The 21,446-nt window shown below is 36.4% G+C and overlaps 1 protein-coding gene across 3 annotated transcripts in view; it reads right to left on the reverse strand.

The window, feature by feature from the left end:
• Positions 1–21,446, reverse strand: part of LOC104672629 (cytochrome P450 7B1) — a 211,019-nt gene that overhangs the window by 214 nt on the left and 189,359 nt on the right. The window contains exons 5-7 of one of the 3 annotated variants that reach the window (XM_030938144.1): positions 17,648–17,823; positions 3,057–3,099; positions 1–1,049 (exon numbers count right to left, since the gene is read on the reverse strand). The exon at positions 1–1,049 is cut by the window's left edge and continues 214 nt beyond it. In XM_030938144.1, the coding sequence (XP_030794004.1) occupies positions 943–1,049; positions 3,057–3,099; positions 17,648–17,823 (326 nt within the window). In that variant the 3' untranslated portion in view covers positions 1–942. Of the gene's footprint in view, positions 1,050–3,056; positions 3,100–4,133; positions 10,201–17,647; positions 17,824–21,446 lie in introns of those variants that run through there. The other 2 variants (XM_030938145.1, XM_010376461.2) reach the window with 2 other exon arrangements.

Here is a 21,446-nt window from a genome sequence, read left to right on the forward strand (position 1 = left end):
TTTTTTTTTTTTTTTTGCTGTGTTGGCAAAGTAAATGAGCCCGGCTCCTGCGCGGTCTGCATTGGCATGCACAACTCGAAAGTCTCTGGATTTGCCAAGCCAATGAGCTGCAGGTTTATTTAAACTCGGCCTTTTAAATCAAACTTTAGACATAGTAGATGGAAAGAGGGAAAGAGAAGGAAAAACGCGGAGCCAGTAACTTCAGTTTAATAGTAGGAACAACTCTTAGGGTGAGAGTCTTTTTTGCCCGGCAAATCTCTGGCTCTTCTGATCGACTGGTGTTTAGAACCAAAGTTCCAGTAAACAGGGCTGGGTGGGATAACCAGGAGCCTGTTTTCCTAACCAGGAGAGTGTTTGTGCTGGGGACCTGGCAGGACGGGAGGAGGGAAGGGGCCGCCTTCCAGCAGGTCCAGCAGCCCTGGGTTGCAAACAAACCAAATGACGTTCATGCAGCACTGGCGCCCACCGCGCTGTTTTGCTTGCGCAGTGCTCCCGAAGGGATTCGGGATCTGCATCCGGAGGGATTCGGGATCCGCATCCGAAGAGCACCCCTTCTCTCCGGGCTTCCCCTGGACCGGCGTTTCCAGGCACCCTTGCGGGCGCAATTGCCCTTCAACCGCCAAGTTCCTTGGGACAAAAGGAGAACTTTCAGGGGCTCTGCCTCAAACTGTCCTTCGAGGGTGGCTCAAGGATCGGGTTGTCCCCTGTATGGCAGCAGGCATGTGGGTTCACACGTAGCTGCCAGGCTTGTAAGAGACATCCCGCAGCCGCACCAAACCCGAGGCATCTGCGAAAGCGCCCGGGTTTTAAACCCCAAAGAGCTCCTGGCTTCTTCACGCTGCAGAGAAACTCTGTTCGCTTTCCCTGAGGTTTGATTTGGGTTAAATTCTACCAATTTTTCTAAATTACTCGTCTTAACACATCCAGGAGACTGTTTCTTAACTATTGCAAAATTATCAAGTATACTAGAATGTGTGTGTGAATTTTCCTTCTTTCTCTTCTCCACTTTTCTCTAATTTGGGCAGTACAGAAATATAGATTAGAGAGCTCTGAAAGAGAAATGAATGGGCTGGGAAGGTTAGACTGCATAGGAAAAGAGGACTTGGCAGTTATTAATCCTCACCACTCCCAACCCCACTACATATATGATGGACAAGGCTCACAAGTCACCACCATGCTTTGATTGGGAGTTGGCTTTAATTATGCACAATGCGTTATTCTCTTTCTCAGCTTGGGAAAGAGTTAATTCTTTCCCAAAGACCATAGCTGCCCTTGTCTCCTCAACCTGATTCAGAGATGCAATAAAATATGAAGCAAATTTATGGTCTGTTTCAAGCATTTTATTGCTGTATTTTTAAATTCATATATGCACATATAAGAACTATGATCTGTGAATAATTTGAAATGCTATAGAAGAATGATACATTTTAGATAAAACATAACTATATCTTTATATAATTGTCTGAGATTAAAATAAAAAAGAAAAATAGATTTCTAATGTGGACCAAACTGAAAAACTAATGACAGCCATAAACTGCTAACCAACCATAAATTAACATCTTCATCAAATGCTAAAATGGTATCAGTGGTTATATAAAGCAATGATTATTTCTCCTTATAAGTTTTAAAATAAAGTTCAGAGATATTTAAAGGATCCGTTATTTACAAATGTTTCTCAATCTTAAAGATTTCATTTTTTTTATTAGGAGGATGGTTACATCTCAAATCTCCTGTTAATAGAGGTGTTTAGAGATGAGAATTTAAATTTAAACATAAAAATGTTTCATGGCCTAACCTCATTTTATACATTTATCTTGCTCTGGCAATTACTGAAGAACTTGTGGTAAGGATTTCTCTGTTACATATCCTTATCCACTTTCAGAAAACAGATAAACAATTTCTGATTACGAGAGAGACTCAGTTTTTGTACCTAACTAGTCAAAATAATTAATCATGCATTGTCTAATCAAGTAAGTACAGCTACATTTGCCATGTGCAGTCTATTTCTGCAGTAGTACTATGGTCAAAATTCAGATGCCAGGCTGACTGAGCCGCTGCTCTCCATCTAAGATTTTGACAAAAGGAAATGATTTTTCTAAGCAGGCCTCCACAGAAATGTGAAGAGTTGGGAAAGAAGAAATGATCTCTCTCTATTAAATGCCTGACGTATTGGGAAGCAGGGTCAGTTAATACCTGCGTCTAAATAACTTACTTTAATTTCCTTTGGAGAAGCATCAGGCATACATCTCTTTAAAGTGTAGATTTCTTAAGAGAGTGAAGTTAAGTAAAATCTGTAATTATTTAACAAAGTAAGTTCCTTTAAAAGTTTACAAAATTATGGTTTATGAAAGCAAAACAATTATTTGGCCTATGGAAGATGTGGGTAGCTCACATACTCAAACTATTCCTGCTACTCTGTTGGATTTACAGCATGTTGTCCCATGGAGTAGTTGATGTGGATGACTATCCTCAAAGATCAAGAATTAACTAAGATCTTGAACTGGTTAAGTTCTAGGACCACTCCTTAATTTAATTTTCTGCAAGCATTGTTTAGTCCGAGTACCTACTTCTTGAAAAATAAAAACTATGTTTGTGACTTTCCTTTAAGTCTAAACTTAGTTTAAAATGAAAAGTTTTTTAAAAATAAATGTGTAATTGCTCAGCATGAAGGAAGTACTACCATATGTATAGTTTTCACTGATAAAAAATTCAGTGATTACAAATACTTTTAATGGTATTCCATTTGATAAACAAAACAAATACATTTATAAAACTTTAAATAAACTCATTAGTCCTTAGAATTATGGAATTGAAGTAATTTCATTCAAACCTTAATTTTAATATAAAAGACAAAAGCATTTATTAAAAAGTTTGGTATCTATCAGGTAATAATGACACAGATTTTGGGTTAACTACAATGGCTAGTTCTTAGAAATAAAAGTTATATATAGTAAATATTCTCTTGCGCACAAATAAGAATCTCCAACTATATGTTTCATGTTTAGAAATGTTTCAATTTGACTCAATGATGAATCATTAGATAGTGATACCTTTACTTGTTATTTCCATTCCTCTAGTTTCTCCTATGAGCACAGTTTGCTGTAAGGGAAGTAAAATACTTCATGATTATATCTCTGAACATTTACTTTTGGTGTAGTCTGTGATATATTGTGTCTCTCCTTATAAAAGTAATTAATTAATTAACAACAAACAATTAACAGTAAACAGTATCAAACACTTTTCAAAAAACAGCACAGCAATTGGGTTTTTTTTTTTTTTTTATTCTGAAAAGAAAATACACATTATTATTCACATGATCATTGCTAATTCTGGAAAGTTCTGCAAATTTTTATAAGTGTTTTCTAGAATAAAGTTGAAAGCAAAAGATAATTATTTCACAGGTTACCTATTTAGTGACATAATTTATCCCAGTTGGTAAATAAACAATACTGAGCTGACTAGTTCAAATGAACAGGAACACCTTCTAGCCTACTTCTCAGAGTCTCAGGCCAGTTCCTGTAAAATGTTAGTGACTTATACCAGTGTCTCTGAGAAAAGCCCAGTGTCCCAGTAAAATACTGTACATAGAGTTACTAAAAACCCACATTTCATTTTCATCACCAGCATTCTGTAGTATATGCTTTATTTACAATTTATTTTAGTTTTATGAACAAATAGAATACTGTCCAAATATTACCCAGCTTTATTCATTATCTGTGGTAAAGTGAAGAGATCTGCTGATGACAAAGATTATATCTACTGAAAAACTCTCTCCCATTTATTGTGCTTATACTTCTGTCCACACTAATAGTGATTATTAAGAATTGTAACCTAGCAAGGTCAGCCTGCCTAGAATAAACATTTAAAAACTTAGTGATATTTCTTGAGTTTGTTATTTTACAAATAAATAATAAGTTAAAATATATTGAAACATACTCTGAAATAGTTAATGTACTTTCAGGAGAGTATCAGATGATAAGAATATATGTGTATGGGGGCAGGAAATGGAGATGAGGAGATATTCAGAGAGCAAAATTATTTTCCAAATAATTTTCTTTTGTAATCAAATCTTCTGTTACCCAACATGTTCCTAGCAGGACAATAAAGAGACACAATCAGTCATCTGTGCTTCAAAAGTTAATTTATTAAATTTTTGTTGTACATAAAAAAACATTAAGTATTAGACTTGCAAAGTACTTGCATTTCTTATCTGACATCTTTTAGGACAATTTGATTCATCGTAAAGCCACATATATGTCATTTTAAAATCAAAGATAATATTAAACAAATAATTTCAGATAGTTGTTTTAATAATATACAGCACTCCTTTTTCTAAAAATATTTTAAAACGTAAGTATTGACAAATTATTACTTAAATTGTGTAGAGTTTTTCATGTATTAAATTTATCATACTCTAGCAAGTAGTATAAACAAACGTTTAAGCCAAAAAGTTCAAACATCAATGATCACTGATTTAGATAAACAAATGAAGTAGAGTAATAATTACTTTAGATAAATACTAAAGAGTTTTATGTGATCATTCATTATAATTTAAAATAGTGCTACAATGTCATCTTGGCTAACTTTTTTCTTAATTGAGTATGTTAAATGAATATCTAGTTATGCAATGCAAATAAATAATAGTTTGCAAGATTGGCAAATTTAACAGGTTAAAAAGTGGACATTCTAAGGGCATGTAATTCTTGTTCACATAATTTTTGCCATTCTTTTATACTAGGATCAAAACCTAGATAAATTTTGTGCTTTGATCTTCAAACAGTTTTAAAGTGCCACTGTTAAGTTAGAAGTTGCTTGCAGAAAATGTTACCCAAATTATTTTTTATGATAAAATAAGCATAAAAAATGTAGATTTTCAGTATGGAAGCTCCTTTGCCTTAGTCTTGTGACCCAAAACTTAATTATAAAGTGAAGATGAAATAAGGAAGTATGCCAGGAAAGCCAAAATAAGGCAGATAAAAGTTTTCTTCTAGGTTGCTTATAAGCATTGCTGATTTAGTGACAGGTAGCTTTTTCTGAACCACTTCAGGGCTTTAGTTTCTGCTAACCGAACATTTCATTACTGTTGGTCATTGATATAAAACAATATCTTGGGTATTAATTATTTATTTCTTTTAATTCAAAACTTAGGTGAAGCTATAAAAATGAAAAGATGGGGCGCGGTGGCTCATGTTTGTAATCCTAGCACTTTGGGAGTCTGAGGCGGGTGGATCACCTGAGGTCAGGAGTTCGAGACCAGCCTGATCAATATGGTGTAACCTCATCTCAGCTAAAAATACAAAAATTGGCCGGGTGTAGCGGGGTGCCTGTAGTCCCAGCTACTCAGAAGGCTGAGACAAGAGACTTGCTTGAACCCAGGAGATGGAGGTTGCAGTGAGCTGAGATCACACCACTGGACTCCAGCCTGGGTGACAGAGCAAGACTCCATCAAAAAAAAAAAAAAAAAAAAAAAAAAAAAGATGGGATTTTACAATACATAATACAGTTTTAAAATATTCTGGAGCCTCAATGACTATATTTGGTTTTAATTACTTTATCATGTTATCAAAATACCTGTTGTATATATTTTTATTGTGTATAATTATACATAGTGATTCTTATTACAGACCATTACTTTGGAATGACTGATGAAAGGCTAGTTAGAACTAGTGATAAATCAGAATTTTAAAATAGTTTTAAAGAGATGAATTTATCACTTACAACTGCATTTATAATAAATTGGTTGCCTATGTGTTGTTTTCCCTAACAAATAGTATGTTCTTGAAGAGGAAAGGCAATCCAGTGTCTAGCATCAATCATATCTAGAACAGAGAAAATGCTCAATAAATGTTTGGTTGAATAAATGAATAATGAATTAACAAATTACTATAAAAAACAATTCCCTTTAACAATACATAAGAGCAATTTTTTAAAGGCACAACATTGTTTAAGTATCTTCATTACACTTTGCATTGGTATACTGCATTATCCCATAAATCCATACATGTTACTGTGTTTAATCCTTATAATGAACCCTGATGTCAAAGGGCCTTATTATTTTTATTTTTCAAATGAGGACATTGAAGCACTGAGAGGGAAATTGTTTAATAATAAGCCAGTTATATCACAGCCAGAATCTGCATATTTTAACTGATTTCTCCAGGACATTTTTTTTTTCTATTTGTAAACACTATTTAGTTACTGGATTTAAGACTGTTACTCTCAATGTTTAGTTTTGGTTCTACTATTCATTCCTTTTATGTAGTCTTTTCTCAACCATTTCATTTATTCTTACTTTACATTTCTAAATTCCTGTACACATCTCCAATTATAAAATAAGCAGAAATCAGAATGGAATAATTTCCTGTGTTCTCTGCCTTAACATCACAAAAGTGTACCACTAAGTTGAATTTAAAAATATGGTAGAACTTCCACTTCAGGCAACATGGCAAACTAGACATCCAAGTACAAAAAGGACAGACTATGCTTTGTGGTGGACTAAAGCGTAGGGCCCAGGGTGTGTGTGTGTGTGTATGTGTGTGTGTGCGCGCACGCATGCGCGTGTGTATGTGTAATCCAAGGCCTTTGCATAAAGCCAAGAACTTGCAGAGACAACATTCTAGTTCACCTTAGTAGGTGAACTAGAAAGAAACTTTGCTCCACAGAACAAAACTGTCAGTATATTTGCCTGTCTCAATCTTAGCTCTGTGTAAAAATAAACAAATGAACCCCCAAATGTGTCTTCTTTCTATTCCTAATAATAGGGTTATATTCTACCTGATTTAGGGCTAGAAACCACAATACTCCCCACTCCCAGAAAATCAAGCTGAAATTTTAAGGTGATTTGAGTTTGGTAGTAGTATCAGCAGTCTGACAAATGCACATACAAATTCTCTCTTGAGAAATGAACTTTAAATATAGGTCTAAAGATTTTTCAGAGATAAAAATCCAAAGAACATGGGCTCAGTAAACAAGCCATCCCAGGTAACAGAGACAGAAAAATACATAAACTACAGAATTAGATCCACAAAACACTAATGATTTGGAAATACCAGATATAGAATCTAAAATGTTTGCTTCATGCAGTTAAAGAAATGAAAAAGTATGTTGAGTTTATAACAAAGGTACAAGATATTATAAAAAATACCAGCACATATGAAGAACAAAAGGGAATTCTAAAACTGAAAAATGTAATCATTGAACTTAGCAAACTCAGTGGAATGGAAAACGTGAAGGTTGACAAGCTGGAGGCTGACACTCTGACTCAAAATCAACCTTGGACACCCTACAGAATGGAGAGGATTGGATGGCTCTGAGGACAGGACATAAATTTAGAACATCTGAGGGAGAATTAAAGTTATCATAGAATAAATGTGTGTGTGTGTGTGTATGTGTGTGTGTATGGGTGGGGCTTGGGGACAAGGCTTTTAGCAGCCCAAGGCTGAGATGGTTAGGCACGGTAGTGTGAGGATAGGTGACGGAAGAGCTTTTAAGTTCTGCTTTGGCCTTTCTCCCACAATAACTGTCCCACTGACAGTGTCCATCACTGGGTAACTAGATTATCAAAACAAAATGTGTGCACATTATGGAATGCTATGTAGCAGTTAGAAGCAATAGATTAAATATAGTTGTATACTATCTATATACTACAGAACTATGAATATATCTTTAAAATCACAGAGCTTCATAAGAAAATTTGGAAGTATATAACTTGCAGAAAATAGGTACTCAAGATAATATATATTACATGAAAACAGACACATACCAAGACATGCATCAAACATATTAGAATATTTGCCTACGATATTAGGAAAGGGTATGAAAGTGGGTATTAGGGACAAAACAGAATAAGTAAATAAAGCCAGAGGGGCCTTGTTAGAACCAACTATAATTGTGTATCATGAACTAGAGAGTATAAGGAGAATGATCACTCAACTCTATGAACCTGAAGTTAAAACCAAAAGAAGGAAAAAACAAATTCAATGGATGAGTTGGACAGAAGATTAGACATCCTGTTCAAAGAAGAAACTGGAAGAGACATCTGAAGAAATTATGTGGAGCACAAGTTATAGATACAAAGTGTGGTGAGAAAAGATGGAAGGATGTAGGTAGAGTGAGAGGACCTAATATAGAGTGGGAGAACAGTAATATTCACAGAGAGAATGGCTGAGAAGATTCCATACTTGATGGGAGACACCCATGCTCAGACTCAAGAAGCAGCAGGACATGCAAGCATGAGAAACAGAAAGAAACTAAGAACATCAAAGACAAAGAGGACACGTTAAAGTAGTCAGAGAGAAGAGACAGACTACCTATTGAGTAATTAAACTCACTGACGGCTATCCTCCCAGTAACAAGAATGGATGCCTTAAGAACGGGCAATATCTTCAAAGTGTTGTGAGGAAATAACTGTCAATCTCGATTTGTGCATCCAGCAAAACCATCTTTCAAGAATGAGAGTAAAAATAAAGACACCCTCAATCAAGTGAAAATAGAATTTGCACCAGCAGACCTTCACTGAAGGAACATTCAGAACACGTACTTCAGGAAGGATAAAATAAATGCTATACTGTCTTATTTACTAAATAAATATTTTGTAAATATTTTTTCAGTTTCCTTTTCTCAAAACAGTAGCAAATTTCTGAAATATTAGAAATTCCAATTAATGAAGCATGAATTAACTGGACTTTATTACCTGCCTTGCCTGCTTATATATTGCATCACCATTTATGTCAGATGCCAATCATATGGTACTCTGATATCAGAATCTTTGAATCACTGGGCTTGGTGGTACATGCCTGTAGTCCAGGTTCCCAAAGGACCAAGGCGGGAGGATCACTTCAGCTCAGGATTTGAGACCAGCCTGGGCAACACAGTCAGATACTGTCTCAATTGAAAAAAAAAAGTCTTTGAATTATTCACACCACAATGCTGCATGTGTCATATGAAATTACACTGCATAACATGATGTTGTAATTCAAAATAGAACACATGAACTCCAAATCCAAAAGGTGAGACATCAAAACCAAATACTACATCTAGCTTCTCAGTTTATATACATGGAAGCATTTAGGAAAGGATTAATTGCAATATTTGCATAACCTTTATAGTTTATACTAAAGCCAAATGCAATAATCAATGCTGTAATTATTTCAACATTTGCTCCCATAATAAACCTAATACTAATGTCTAGGGCAATTTCTGAATATATAATAGGTTCTGTGTTTTCTTATACATTAAATCTTATCAGTATCTAACTTGGACATAAAAGGTCTTAAATGACAAGAAATTTTGTTCTATCGAGCCACAGTATACAAAGTAATGAGGAACATTTAAGCATGATTAAATACTGAAGTGAAGTTGAAGCATTTAATCTACCGCAAAACTCATTTAATGCACACATATCCTGGAAATATAGGTATTATTGATATTATACTTGAAGGGAACATTTTCATCCAGTGCAACTCACGGAAATTTAATTTCCTTCTTCTGTGAGAATTTGGAATTTGTTAGACTGTGTCCATTTCCAGCACAATTTTCTAGTAGTTCAAAGTGTAATTTTACATATTAGAGAGTAATTTGAGTGACTTAAATTCCACAGTGCCCAATCTATTGGTGTGAAGGTACATTTATTATAACAGGTAAAAATCACAAGGAGAAACTAAAAAAAACCCACAACGCTGTTTTGAGCTTACCCTTAAGTTGATTTTGATGTCCATTTTCATGCTACCATCCTGTTTTATATTATGATAGGCTTTGTGACTAAGGACAAACTGGATTGATATCAGATCAAATAGAAATTAACACTTTTTAAACAAATAAAGCAATTACATTGGCAGAAATTAAAAAGAAATGGATGAGCTTAGGATGTTTAGGGTAATTTTGATAGATTTCTTTTCTGTCCTTTTAGCTTCTCTAAGATTTCACTTTGTATCTAAATAAAACATCAGAATCTGGATACTGAATACCAAACAACAAGCGGTTGTAGTTTAGTCCTATGGGTTTATCATCAATTATTTCTAAATCGAAATAAGTTAAAAGTATAACCAACAACTGCTTTATTTCCATAAGTGCAAAAAATCGGCCTGGACATTTGCTGGTTCCAGTTCCAAATGGCATTAGGTAACACTTCAGCTTTTTCCCTCTTTTGAAAAAGGTGGTTTTCTTCTTACCATCTTCTATAAAACGATCATATCTAAACTCCTGTAAAGAAGAATACAGTGCTAAAATTAACAATTTACATGAGATAGTTTGAGTTCAAGTCCACAAAGTTGCTAGCTCTCTCTGCCTGTCTTAAAAAGCTCCTTTTAATCAGGTGAACACCAGAAAAAGTTGACTGGGTGCAAATTAAGTATGAACTTTCAAAAAACTCAAGTATTACTAGGAAATTACTTCCACCATATCAAAGTGAAATATGAAAAGCTGTATGACTTTTTTTCTCCACTGATATTTTTCTCCTAAGCTGAGCTTCCCAAGTATAGTGTCAATATCTCTATTTTTGCTCCCTAAGGCGCGTCCTGACATATGCGCACTTGATTATACCAATGTTGGTTAGAAGGCAAGGGCTCCCGTGAGACCGCCATTGTTACCCGGGTCTGATGAATCCTAACTAGCCACAGGAGGTGTGTAACTGTGGATTCCTAATTTGAATTTCTCTTCTTATCCCTTCCCCACCAACTACTGATAGATGAAAACTATGAGTTTAGGATCCAGTGCTGATGTTTGGATTAAACAAATATAAAATAATAAGACTCAGGTAAAACACTAGAGAGGAGCTAAGCCACAAAATCAATCTTGTTTGTTTTTTGATGTTGTAGTTAATTTCTTCTATGAAAGTTCTATTAAAATCAGCTCTTTTTGGGTTTACTCTAGGGTGGCAGGTGTTTCTGATGTGTTTTCATAAATAAGTTATATTACTTTGTTACCGGAAATCATGGGACTGCTTTATCTAGGGTGTTGGGCCTGCCCTCTTAATTTTGCCTTGCTGCCAAAGGGTTATGGTTCAACTCTCACTTGAATTTCTTAGAGGGGACTGAATGACCTTATTTAAGCCTATGGTGAATTAAGCCATTGATTAAATTAATGTCTGTGGTTTGCATGGAAACGACCAAGTATTTCCTGTAGTTGGTGCTCATTAACATTAGACCTGCTCACAATCAACTTTGATATGAACTACATGAAGTCAAATGCAAAAAAGTAGGTCAGATCCAAAGCATTTCAGGTTAAGGTGAAAACCTTGCAATATGTGGATAGATTCTGAATTCATCACAAATGATTTAATTTTCTCACTCAAAGCCAGTGTTGTTAAGGACAGTGAACCATTTCCTTTAAAAGTATTGGGTTTGTCCTCATTTATGTAGAATACTTATTTTGAACAGTATTTGAGCTTAGAAAAATTCTAAGTAGTTCCCATTTCCTTCCAACTTGCAAGTGGATGCAATGATAATGGCAAAATTTATCTGCATTTTTATAACTGCTAAATTTCTGATAAATATTTTGAGCCCTTTAAAATGTGTATTTCACCATAGTTCTGGGATGTATCCAAACAGTATCTAATCAATGCTGAATGAACAAAGACACCCTTTGTTGACATACAGGGTCACTGGAGAAAAAGTTACTAAATGTAACTCTCTCCTGGTGAACTTCTTCCATTCCTGGGACTCAGGCCTGCTTGCCTGAGCTTAGTCCTGCTGCTTCCTCCTTCATGCTGACCAATCTGAGGAGACTGGCCCTCTATCCAAGAGCTCCCTGCCTAACCCAAATCAGTTTAAGTGAGCTTTGCTATGATATGATTTGTTAGGAAGCCTCTCACTGTAGCCCCACTAGTTAAGCCAGCAAATGCAAAATGAAAACTTAGCTTGGATTACGACTTTTTAGTGTCTTGATATCATACGTAAGCCAGAAATCACCAATCACCATGGTTTTCAGGTTCCTCTTTGTGAAAATGAATGTGCTAACCTCCGAGAGGCCCATGGCCAACACATGATGCAGGAGCCGAGTGTTCCTAACCCATGACCTTCAGCTAGTGTTTATATTCAGTGCCCTCAAATTTCTACTCAACAAGTAACACCATCCCTCTAGTTTCCATGACATGCTATTCAATTTTCTCATAGTAAGCATCTTAGAAATTCCTATTCAGTTGTTTATTTTATGAAACTAAAATGGAAATGCCTGCTGTCTTTAGCTCTGCGACCACCACCAAGTTCAAAGGGCGCAGGAGCATAAATATATTTTTGAGTTAAAATTTATTTGCAATTTGCCCTATTGCCTAGGCATGGAAAACCTAAGCAAGAACCAGTGTTAAGAAGGGCCTGTGTCAGCTGCTAGGGATATAGTTTTGTTTTAGCTGAAAAGGGAAGGAGTATAATAGTCTCACCACTGAGATTCTGGGGTCACAGTGACACAGAACAAACGTACAGGAAGCTCAAGATGTATCCATTCATTTGGAAAAACTTAAACTTGGAATTCATCAAGCTGATTGAAATTCTTTACAGTGACCATAATAAGCATGGTGCTTCACAATTAAAGAGAGTCAATGAAATGGATGAGAATAGAAAAATCACAAGAGAAGGTATAAGACATGGAAGTTCCCCATTGTTCCTCTAATGATTGTTGCAGTTGACCCCTCAACATTGTTCTTCTGGATAAAATGTGTCTAGGCACTAATCTTGGTAATCACACTGTTTGGGTCTCTGACTGGTTTGGGATAGAATTGTGAAACAGTCTGGTCAGTGCTACAAGGGAAAAGTCTATGGGGACATCTAGGAGAAGTCCCCTTTTTGTGAAGAAAATAAAACAAAAAGAAATGGTTGATTATCTTTCCTCCTCTGGACCTCATCATGTGTGACTATGATGTCTGGAACTGCTACCAAGCTAAAGACAGAGCTAACCCTCAGGAGATGGCAGAGCCAAGAAATCCCAGGAGTTTGGAGCTATCATATTTTCTTATTTATCTCTGTATGTGTAAAGCCTTCAACACAATGCTATTCCCACAGTAGAGGTTCCATATATGTTTGTTGAATTAATGAATAAATACATGAGAAAAAAAGTATATTTTAAAAACCATTTTCAAGCTTTTGAAGAAAACATAGATATTGAATGAGTAAATAAATATGTAGAGTATGATGAGTCGATGAATATTCAGTGTTTACAAATAGTAGAAAATTGCATAATATTGAAGCGCTAGAAATCAAGTTTGGATAGAGGACACAATTTTCTGGATAGAGAAAAGATTTTGGTATTCGTGACAAAGGAAGATTGCATAACACCCTAATTTGTGTTCTCCAAATACTATGTTTAGTTCAGTTCAACAGATTTTTTTGGAGCACTTCCTGTATGTAAAGCATTGAAGTTACAAGGCATAAAACATGGTCTTGCTGAAGTAGGTGACACACAATAGGATCATGTCTTGAATCCACTCAATTCATAATTTTGGGTATGGGAATATAAATTAGACAAAGGATATGATTTTCTCATAATAAAAAAAGGTCAGTGTTCTGAATGGATGGCTAAGGGGCTACACTGTTGCCCCTGGAGGCAAGATGGCAGAGTACAGAAGTCCCTTTTTATTTTCATGACTTGGGTTCAAATTGTCAGTGTGCTGCAGACAGTTTGACCAGCTTGTCAGAGTGTGCATATCTCTTCCTGACTCTGTGTTTAGGGTCTTCACATTAGTAATATGAAATTGGCCAAGGGGGTAGTTTATACCATGAAAATTGACAAACACTACAAATCAGGGCTCAGAGCCCTGGTTTACTAGCACACTGATAGTTCCAATATGGTAAGTAGAATTGCGAATTTGTTGGTATGGCAAAAACCTTTTCTCAATAGGAAGCACCTGACTGTGAGAAATTAGCTATGTGAGTCCTTATACAGCAAGCTTGTAGGGGAAGGGGCCTTTTTATTTCTTTGTCACTCACTATACCCATCAAAGTGATTTCTAGGTAGTAAATAATTGATGTATGTTTGTTTCCTTTAAGACTACTAGTTGCACAATCTCTATTCCATTTGGCAATACAGATAAAAAATTATTGAGAGTACTTCCTCATCTGTCATGTCATTCTAAGAACAGTGGCAATAATCAAAATAATAATTGGTACCACAATTCTTTTAGTGATTTAGAATTTTTTCAAGGGCTTTCAAATTTATTAATCATTTTATTATCTCTACAACTCTAAGAGGTAGATAGGGTAAAATTGCATTAGGTTAAACAAAGAAGATCTTTCATCTTCAGAGCTTTTGGGGGATATTCCAAAGGCTTTGGAATTACATTGTTATTTCACCATGTTTCTTTACCTACATGGTTATATAATGCATTGCCACCTGAAATGTCTGATCTTTTCTCCCTATGAGCCCCACAATGTCACCAGGTCTCCCTTTATCCCTCAGCACCTCTGGACCTAGGAAAGCCAATGAACGGATTTAGATTTGGTCTTCTCTATGGAGCTTCTATATAGCTCCAGTTCTGTATCTTGTGTGGCTGAAAAGAAATCATCACTATTTACTACTGAGCCACCTGAATGGCTAACATTACAATAAGTTAAGCAACCAATATTCAGGGAAAGAATAATTCCTAATATAGAGGTTACATGTTGGCAGCTTATAGGATCAATTGAGTCCCAAAACACCTTTTATTTATCCCATATTGTATTTTAAACTTCATTTTTCCAAATATTTAAAAATTCAGACCTTCACCCAAAAGTCTATTTTTTCAGGTTCTTTTAAATAAAAAAATCAAAATGACTTCACCAAACTAGGTCTAAATGCTTGCAAGTGCTGAGGGCTAGTTCAGAAGTAGCCAGTGGTCCTATTTAGATGTCTCCTGGCATCTCCTTTTGCCACAGTACTTAACACTCCCAATACTATTGCTATATTTATACACAAATCACTTATTTATTTGATCTATTTAGGCCCAGTACATATGTTAATGTGAAGTATCTGTCCTGATTTAAAATTATAACTGAAGCATATTTTCACTTTAAGTACATTTATCTATCCAAGCATCCCCTTATTTATTCACCTTATGTGTACAGCCTCCTGTGTGCTAGACACTGATAATATGGAGATGGGAATGACATAGTCCTTCCTCTTCTAGAGCTTACAGCATATGGAAGCAAGGACAAGCAAATAAATAATTGCAAAATACTGTGTTTTATACCCCACCACAAGGGTACACACAGGCCAGAGTGTGAGCAATGGCAAATTCTCTGAGGAACGAGGTGGAAATCAGGCACACTGTCAATGAAGAGGTGATTAGGTGATTCCTATGGAGTAATTTGCAGCCTGCTGGGTACACAAATAAGGAGGGGCATTCCAGGAATAGGGAGATGCAGATCCAATAGCTCTCAAGTATGATGGAAGACCATGGCCTGTCTTTGGAATGCCAAATTTTAGAGTCTTTTGGAGCTTGGAAATTCTGAAACTATGCCTTGTTGGGCTGGGAGAATCTATGTTCTGCTGAGACTTTTGTCTCTCTGTCTTCCAGGAATAATTATCCCTGTATCTGCCTTCCTTATGTTTTTGGCCTAACACCTATTGCCTGTAATCAACATCTGAGGCTTGGTCTTCTCATTCAAGGTGTGTTGGATACAAAAGGCAGGTAGTGATGAATGTGTCTCTGATGAGCTCCTGAACCATGCTCTCAGCAACAAATGGCTCATGGTAGACTTTTCTAGAACTATCTGCTTTTCTTTACTGTCAGTATATGGTGGCTTGGGATGGGCATCTATTTTAAGGACATCTATAGCATCTACTTATTGCCATATGAAGTTGTTAAGAACCAAAGGAATAATCGATATGTCTGAGAGTGGTAGTCACTCAGAAAATGTTTATAGAATGAATAAGACCTTCCCAAATTCTATAAAACTGGTTCTGGGCTATATCATTTTTTTTTCTGTGCCAGGAATTATCAGCATTCTCCAAATAATTTCAAGGAAACAATGGTGTGACAATAAATTAGCTAGTTTATTTTAAAATTAGTCAGGCATAATTGGCTAATGTTATATCTAGTAAATGATAGAGAGCGTTCATCAACTCAAGTTAAAGCTACTCTAATGATGCTAAATCAGTATTCACAATATTGCAATTTTGTTCTGCCACAGATTTTGTATGAGGCAAGCCCTTCTGATTACTATTTGATTTATTATGTAAAGTTTGGGCATTGCTATTGAGTATTCTAAAAGAAAAAAATATAAATTAGCATACTTTCGATTTTTAACTTTGAGTTTTAAGTTCCTAAAAGTCTAAATCAAGGTATTTTCCATCATGAGGGTAGGAAACAAGAGGAGTCCAAAGCATAGTGATATAAAGACAGTGGTAATCTGGTAAACATTTTGTTTCTTGATAACACTAATGTTAATTTTACCATCATGATATGAATAATAAACTTAATGACTAGTGGAATAATCACATAATGAAAATAGTAAGTTGAAGTTAAATAAATGCATAATTATAGATAAAAATAAAAATTAAAAATATTTTCCAGATATTGGATATTGGCTATTCATTTGCCCTGTTTATTGAATATCTATTTATGTATATAATTTTGTACTTTGATGTTTACAAAAGTGGAGATAAAGCTTGTTGTTTGCAGAATGTTCCTTCACTTGCTAATACTCTACAAACTATTTGTTATTGTCATTCACACAGTGCCCCCTCCTTCTGAAACACACAGAAACTACATGTACACTCCCCCACACTTAAGTCATTCACCTTTGCTGCTGAAATAAATGCAAATTTTCTAACTGTATTTGAATCTGCTCTCTTCTTGTTAATTTTCAAAATTCAACAATATCGTATTTCAGCCTGGATGCAAAACATCTATCTTAGCAACTAGATTTAGAGGTGGTCCAGCTATGAATTGCTCAAAAAGAGCAGCAAAGTTTCCCTTTGAAAAAAAGGCATTTTACACACAAAAACTGCTGCAGCAACATTACTTCCTGAAAAACACAGGCAGAATAGGACTGCATTCAATTTGCATGCAGGTGGTGAATCTCTGAAGTGGTATTAAGGGATGAACCAGGGTGGATTAATTTCCAGTCTTTGATATTCATTAACTCCAGCTTCAGAAAAAAACACAAGGAGATGACACAATTACCCTCAGAGCTTCACCTGTGAGCAGCAGCTTTACAATCTCAAGTTCATAATGCCATACTAATTGATCAAGAAAGGGCACATACCTTTTGTAAGAGGTGGAAAAGTATATGGGCTTAACTACAGCAATGATACTATCTGACTTTGGAACAGTCAACCTTACTTTGGAAACACTTAGCAAAATAGTTATCATCATTTACTCTCTAAGCCACCTGTCAATAGCTAGCACTCCATGGTTTTCAATAATTCTCCACCAAGCAAAATACAATTTTGGCCAAAATGTAATAGTGGCCAAGGCACAATGTCCATTTCATTTGAAGCAACTAGCATTTAGTCTCATCACTATATTTCTCTTTATAGATCATGAAACCTTTCAAAGATATCCTTAGGGAACACTTCAGCAAAGAGGAAAGCTTTCTTATTAGGAGGAAAAACAGAAGCCATCAAGCTGTCTCAAACACCTTCTGGAACAAAGTGGCAAAAGGAAGAGATAGGGATGGAAGAGGAATGTGCCTGCAGGATCTAAGAAGTAGCAATTATAGGCTTGATGTTTACTTACCTCTGGAGCTTCAAAGATTTCAGGGTCACCATGTAGGATTGGAGGAAAGATGGCAACCAAGTCTCCCTTTCGCACACAGTAGTCGCCGGTCTCTGCACTGAGAGTCAAATCCTCCTCAACAAAACGAATGGTGGTTGAATATGAGGACAGTCGTAAAGCTTCAAAAATGGTGCTTTCTGAAGGAAAAAAAAAAAAAATGATAGCTTATTACGATAGGGCTGTTCCTGAAAAGTGCTCTCAGTTTGCAATAAAAGCTCATTACTAATAGCGTTGATTGAAAAGGAAACTGTTTCTTCGTTACATACATTGAGCACCAAGAGGGAGCCAAGGGTGGCTTTGCACAGGATGTGAGCAGGAGCGGTGGTCTGGTTCCAGCAAGGCTTAGGGGCATCTCACAGGTAGAAGGTATCAGTGTTGTACCTGTCATTCACACAATGCCCCCTCCTTCTGAAACACACAGAAACTACATGTACACTCCCCCACACTTAAGTCATTCCTGTAAGTCATTCCACACTTAAGTCATTCCACACTTAAATCATGCCTGTACCTGGGCAGAAAGTCATTAAGATTTTGTAGGAGAGGATGATCCTGCTGGAGAGGAATGTTGTGTTATGGGTATACATGTTTGAAATTAAAACCATATCCCAGTTAAAACACACAGCTGATGAGTCATTCCACAAACCTTTAGAACTGTGATGCTTTAAAGCCAGGCTTAGCCATTTAATAACCACTTAGGCAGTTAATAGTAAAGTAATTGTAGTAGTGCTTTCTGAGACAGCTTTACACTTAATTTCTTTTATGCTAGCTGTAAATAAAATGTGAGTCAACATTTGCTGCAAAATTTTCAAAAGGAAAACATTTTTAGAGGATTCAGAAGAAAATCACATTTTCCTCAGCATCCAGGGAGAATAACAGGCATCATCATATCCTGGAAGATTCCAGAAGCCAAATGTCCTTGCTTTCCCAGTGGCCTTCACCTTTTGCTCCTAGCACGACAGATTTTATGGCTAATTTCCGGCAATTTATCCTGGCAGTTTGAGGAGGAATTCCTTTGGGAATAATATGCATAATTTGCATAAATCATTCTGATAGCATGCATATCAGCATGTAGCTCCTGTCTAGGTCTGCATCTCTCCCTTCATAATCAAAACTGACTATGTTTCCACCAGCGTGAATGGGTCCTAGAATATAAAGCTTGATTCTCTCTAATCAGCAATGTGAAAAAAAAGCCCCAAATGGAGTTTTTTCCCCCTTCATATGATAACAAATGGTCGTGTTTATGACTTGCAATTTAGAAATCACACACACACACACACACACACACACACACACAGCCCAGTTTCTCAGTGTTCGGTAAAGCTCTGAAACACAGAGTACTCAATTATTAGATTATTAAAGGCAGGCCCATCCGTGAGGGCTTGCATCAGCCAAAAATAAAAATAAATGTTATTTCAGTAAAATTTAAATCTATGCACAGCCTGCATAAGGCTATCAAGTAGCTTTGGGTGCTTTCTCCCAGGAGGTTTTTCCTTAAGCATGCATTTGTCTAAAGAAATGAGGCTGCGGTCAGCTTTGTGTGGCCAGTGTGGTGATTCAATGTGACGTACAGTGAGGCAGTGCATATTCTCTTGGACTGCCTTCGTTATTATAATCAGGCAGAGTCAAATCGGTTTGTTGGTGATGAGGCCAGAAAAGAACTTTGGTTTTGGAACATGGGCTCTACTGTAGATAGCCACAAGGCACCTGACACGATGGATTTCAGCTGGCAGGGCACTAAGGACCAACGTCTCTGTGGTGAAAAGCAAGGGTCGGCCTCCCATGTACTGCTGCTGGCTCTGTCAGAGCAACAATAGCACAGCATCATTTTAGCTTGTGGTGTGAAATGGTAGCTGACATATGTAGCAATGCTGTTCACCCAACAAGTCCAGTAGGGGTGTGGGAAGAAGAAACACAAAAGCAAAATAATTGTGGGATGACTGCTGTGACAGAGCAGGCATGTAACAGTCCGAATAACATGGTCAAATCTGATTGGCTGATGTGCTCTCGGGAAGTATGGCAGCTTGCGCCCACCGCAGTATCACAAATGACAATTGGGCAAGCATATCTTATGTAGAAGTTAATCACAATAATGGAGCGCAAAGTGTGGCTTAGCGGTCAGATCATAAGTGACAAATCTGTTTTACCTTCCAGTACCAGTTATGTGTGCAAGATGAGGTTGGCTCTCGCTCTGAGCGATCATGCCGATAATCATTAGACGACAAAAGTAATGAGTTGCGTTATTATCAACAATGGAGAGTAGAGCTTACATGGCTCTGCAGAATAACATCCAGACACAAAAGCCAGCAGCTTTTCCACCAGCCCCAGTACAAATGCAGGCAGAGCTATACGTTGAGAAGAATGACAACTGCACAATAAAAAAAATTGCAGCCTCTACTTGTAGTTGTCATAGTTGAGCAGACACCAGCCAGTGCCACTGACAGACCAGCTGGGCCCTGGGAGGACTTCCATGCTGCACCAGGAGGTACAGTAAATTATCCTGCACGGTAGAGCAACATCTGTTTCTGTGCTAGTGCCGAACAAACAAGGCAATTTAAAACATACCAAGGGATAACCAAGCAACAAATGAACATGACCCTCATTTTTTCCCCCTTCTCACACATGAGGTGCTAAACTTCTTTGTGCAAGCACTCCATGAAAGAGAAGCCAGGTTTTTATTTGATAAGGTGTTGTCAGAGAGATTTTACATGTTTCCAAAATGGAAAGAAAAAGCTTATAGTATTGTTATTCTTAGAATCTTCCCCCTTCTATCTTAATTTCTTTTATACCAAAGCTAGCACTCAGTTCTCAATTCGCTCTAGAATTAAAAAAAAACTTTCCATATACTTATAAATATTCAGTCTTTAAACCTAATTTGCTATACTTAGTTCACATGCCTTCAAGCATTTGTCTTCCAATTTCCACTGAATAAATGCGTACTAATGAGAACTAGAGCAAGCTGCTGAGGCAAAGCTGGGTGACTTGGGTCTGGCCTGCCACCAGCTTGTGATAGGCGGGCAAATTGAGTTAAAATGAAAAGTCTTGTCAGCTGAAATTCAACATGGTAGCCAAACAGCAAGCTGTCAATCATCCAGCCAAAACAGGGGACTCCAGGTAATAAAAGGTCATTGTGAGTCATTAATGCACTTGGCTTTCATATGGAAGTTAATTTTAATTAAAGATGATCTCTATCTGTAAATGTTTTATAAAACTTATTGTGTATAATGGATTGTTAATTTATACTAACATTTAGCAGGTAATAGGACTCTAATCATTAGAATGCATTATCGAAAAATGGCCATCAAGAATGCAAATATTTTGAGATAAAATTTACACCAGGCACCACAAGGTGCCAACAACTGCAACTGTGATTACGATAAGGCTGCCTGTGAGTTGTTAAGAACTGAGCTTTACTGACCGGTATATGCTAGGAAATTGGATTACAAAATTCCCTATACGATCTCACAATTCAGAGCATGCACTGCATTCTTCACCTGGCTAGGGAAGACTTCTTTCTCTTTTCAGGATACAAAACTATTTTGATTAAGTATCCCTTCTAAGTGAGATGCCAGGGAATGTCTTGAGCTAAAATCTTTTACAACACAACTGTGAAGGAAAATAACAAATAAAAAATTATGGTTAAAAAAGGCATATACATGTTCTCTTTTGCTCTCAGTTCTCAATTCTGGCTCTAATAAGGGACGGATGATTCTCATTTGCAGATTTAAAGCACTAAAGCAGCTCATGACAATCAATAATGCAT

This window comes from Rhinopithecus roxellana, chromosome 9, assembly GCF_007565055.1.
Source record: "Rhinopithecus roxellana isolate Shanxi Qingling chromosome 9, ASM756505v1, whole genome shotgun sequence".
Taxonomy (NCBI): domain Eukaryota; kingdom Metazoa; phylum Chordata; class Mammalia; order Primates; family Cercopithecidae; genus Rhinopithecus; species Rhinopithecus roxellana.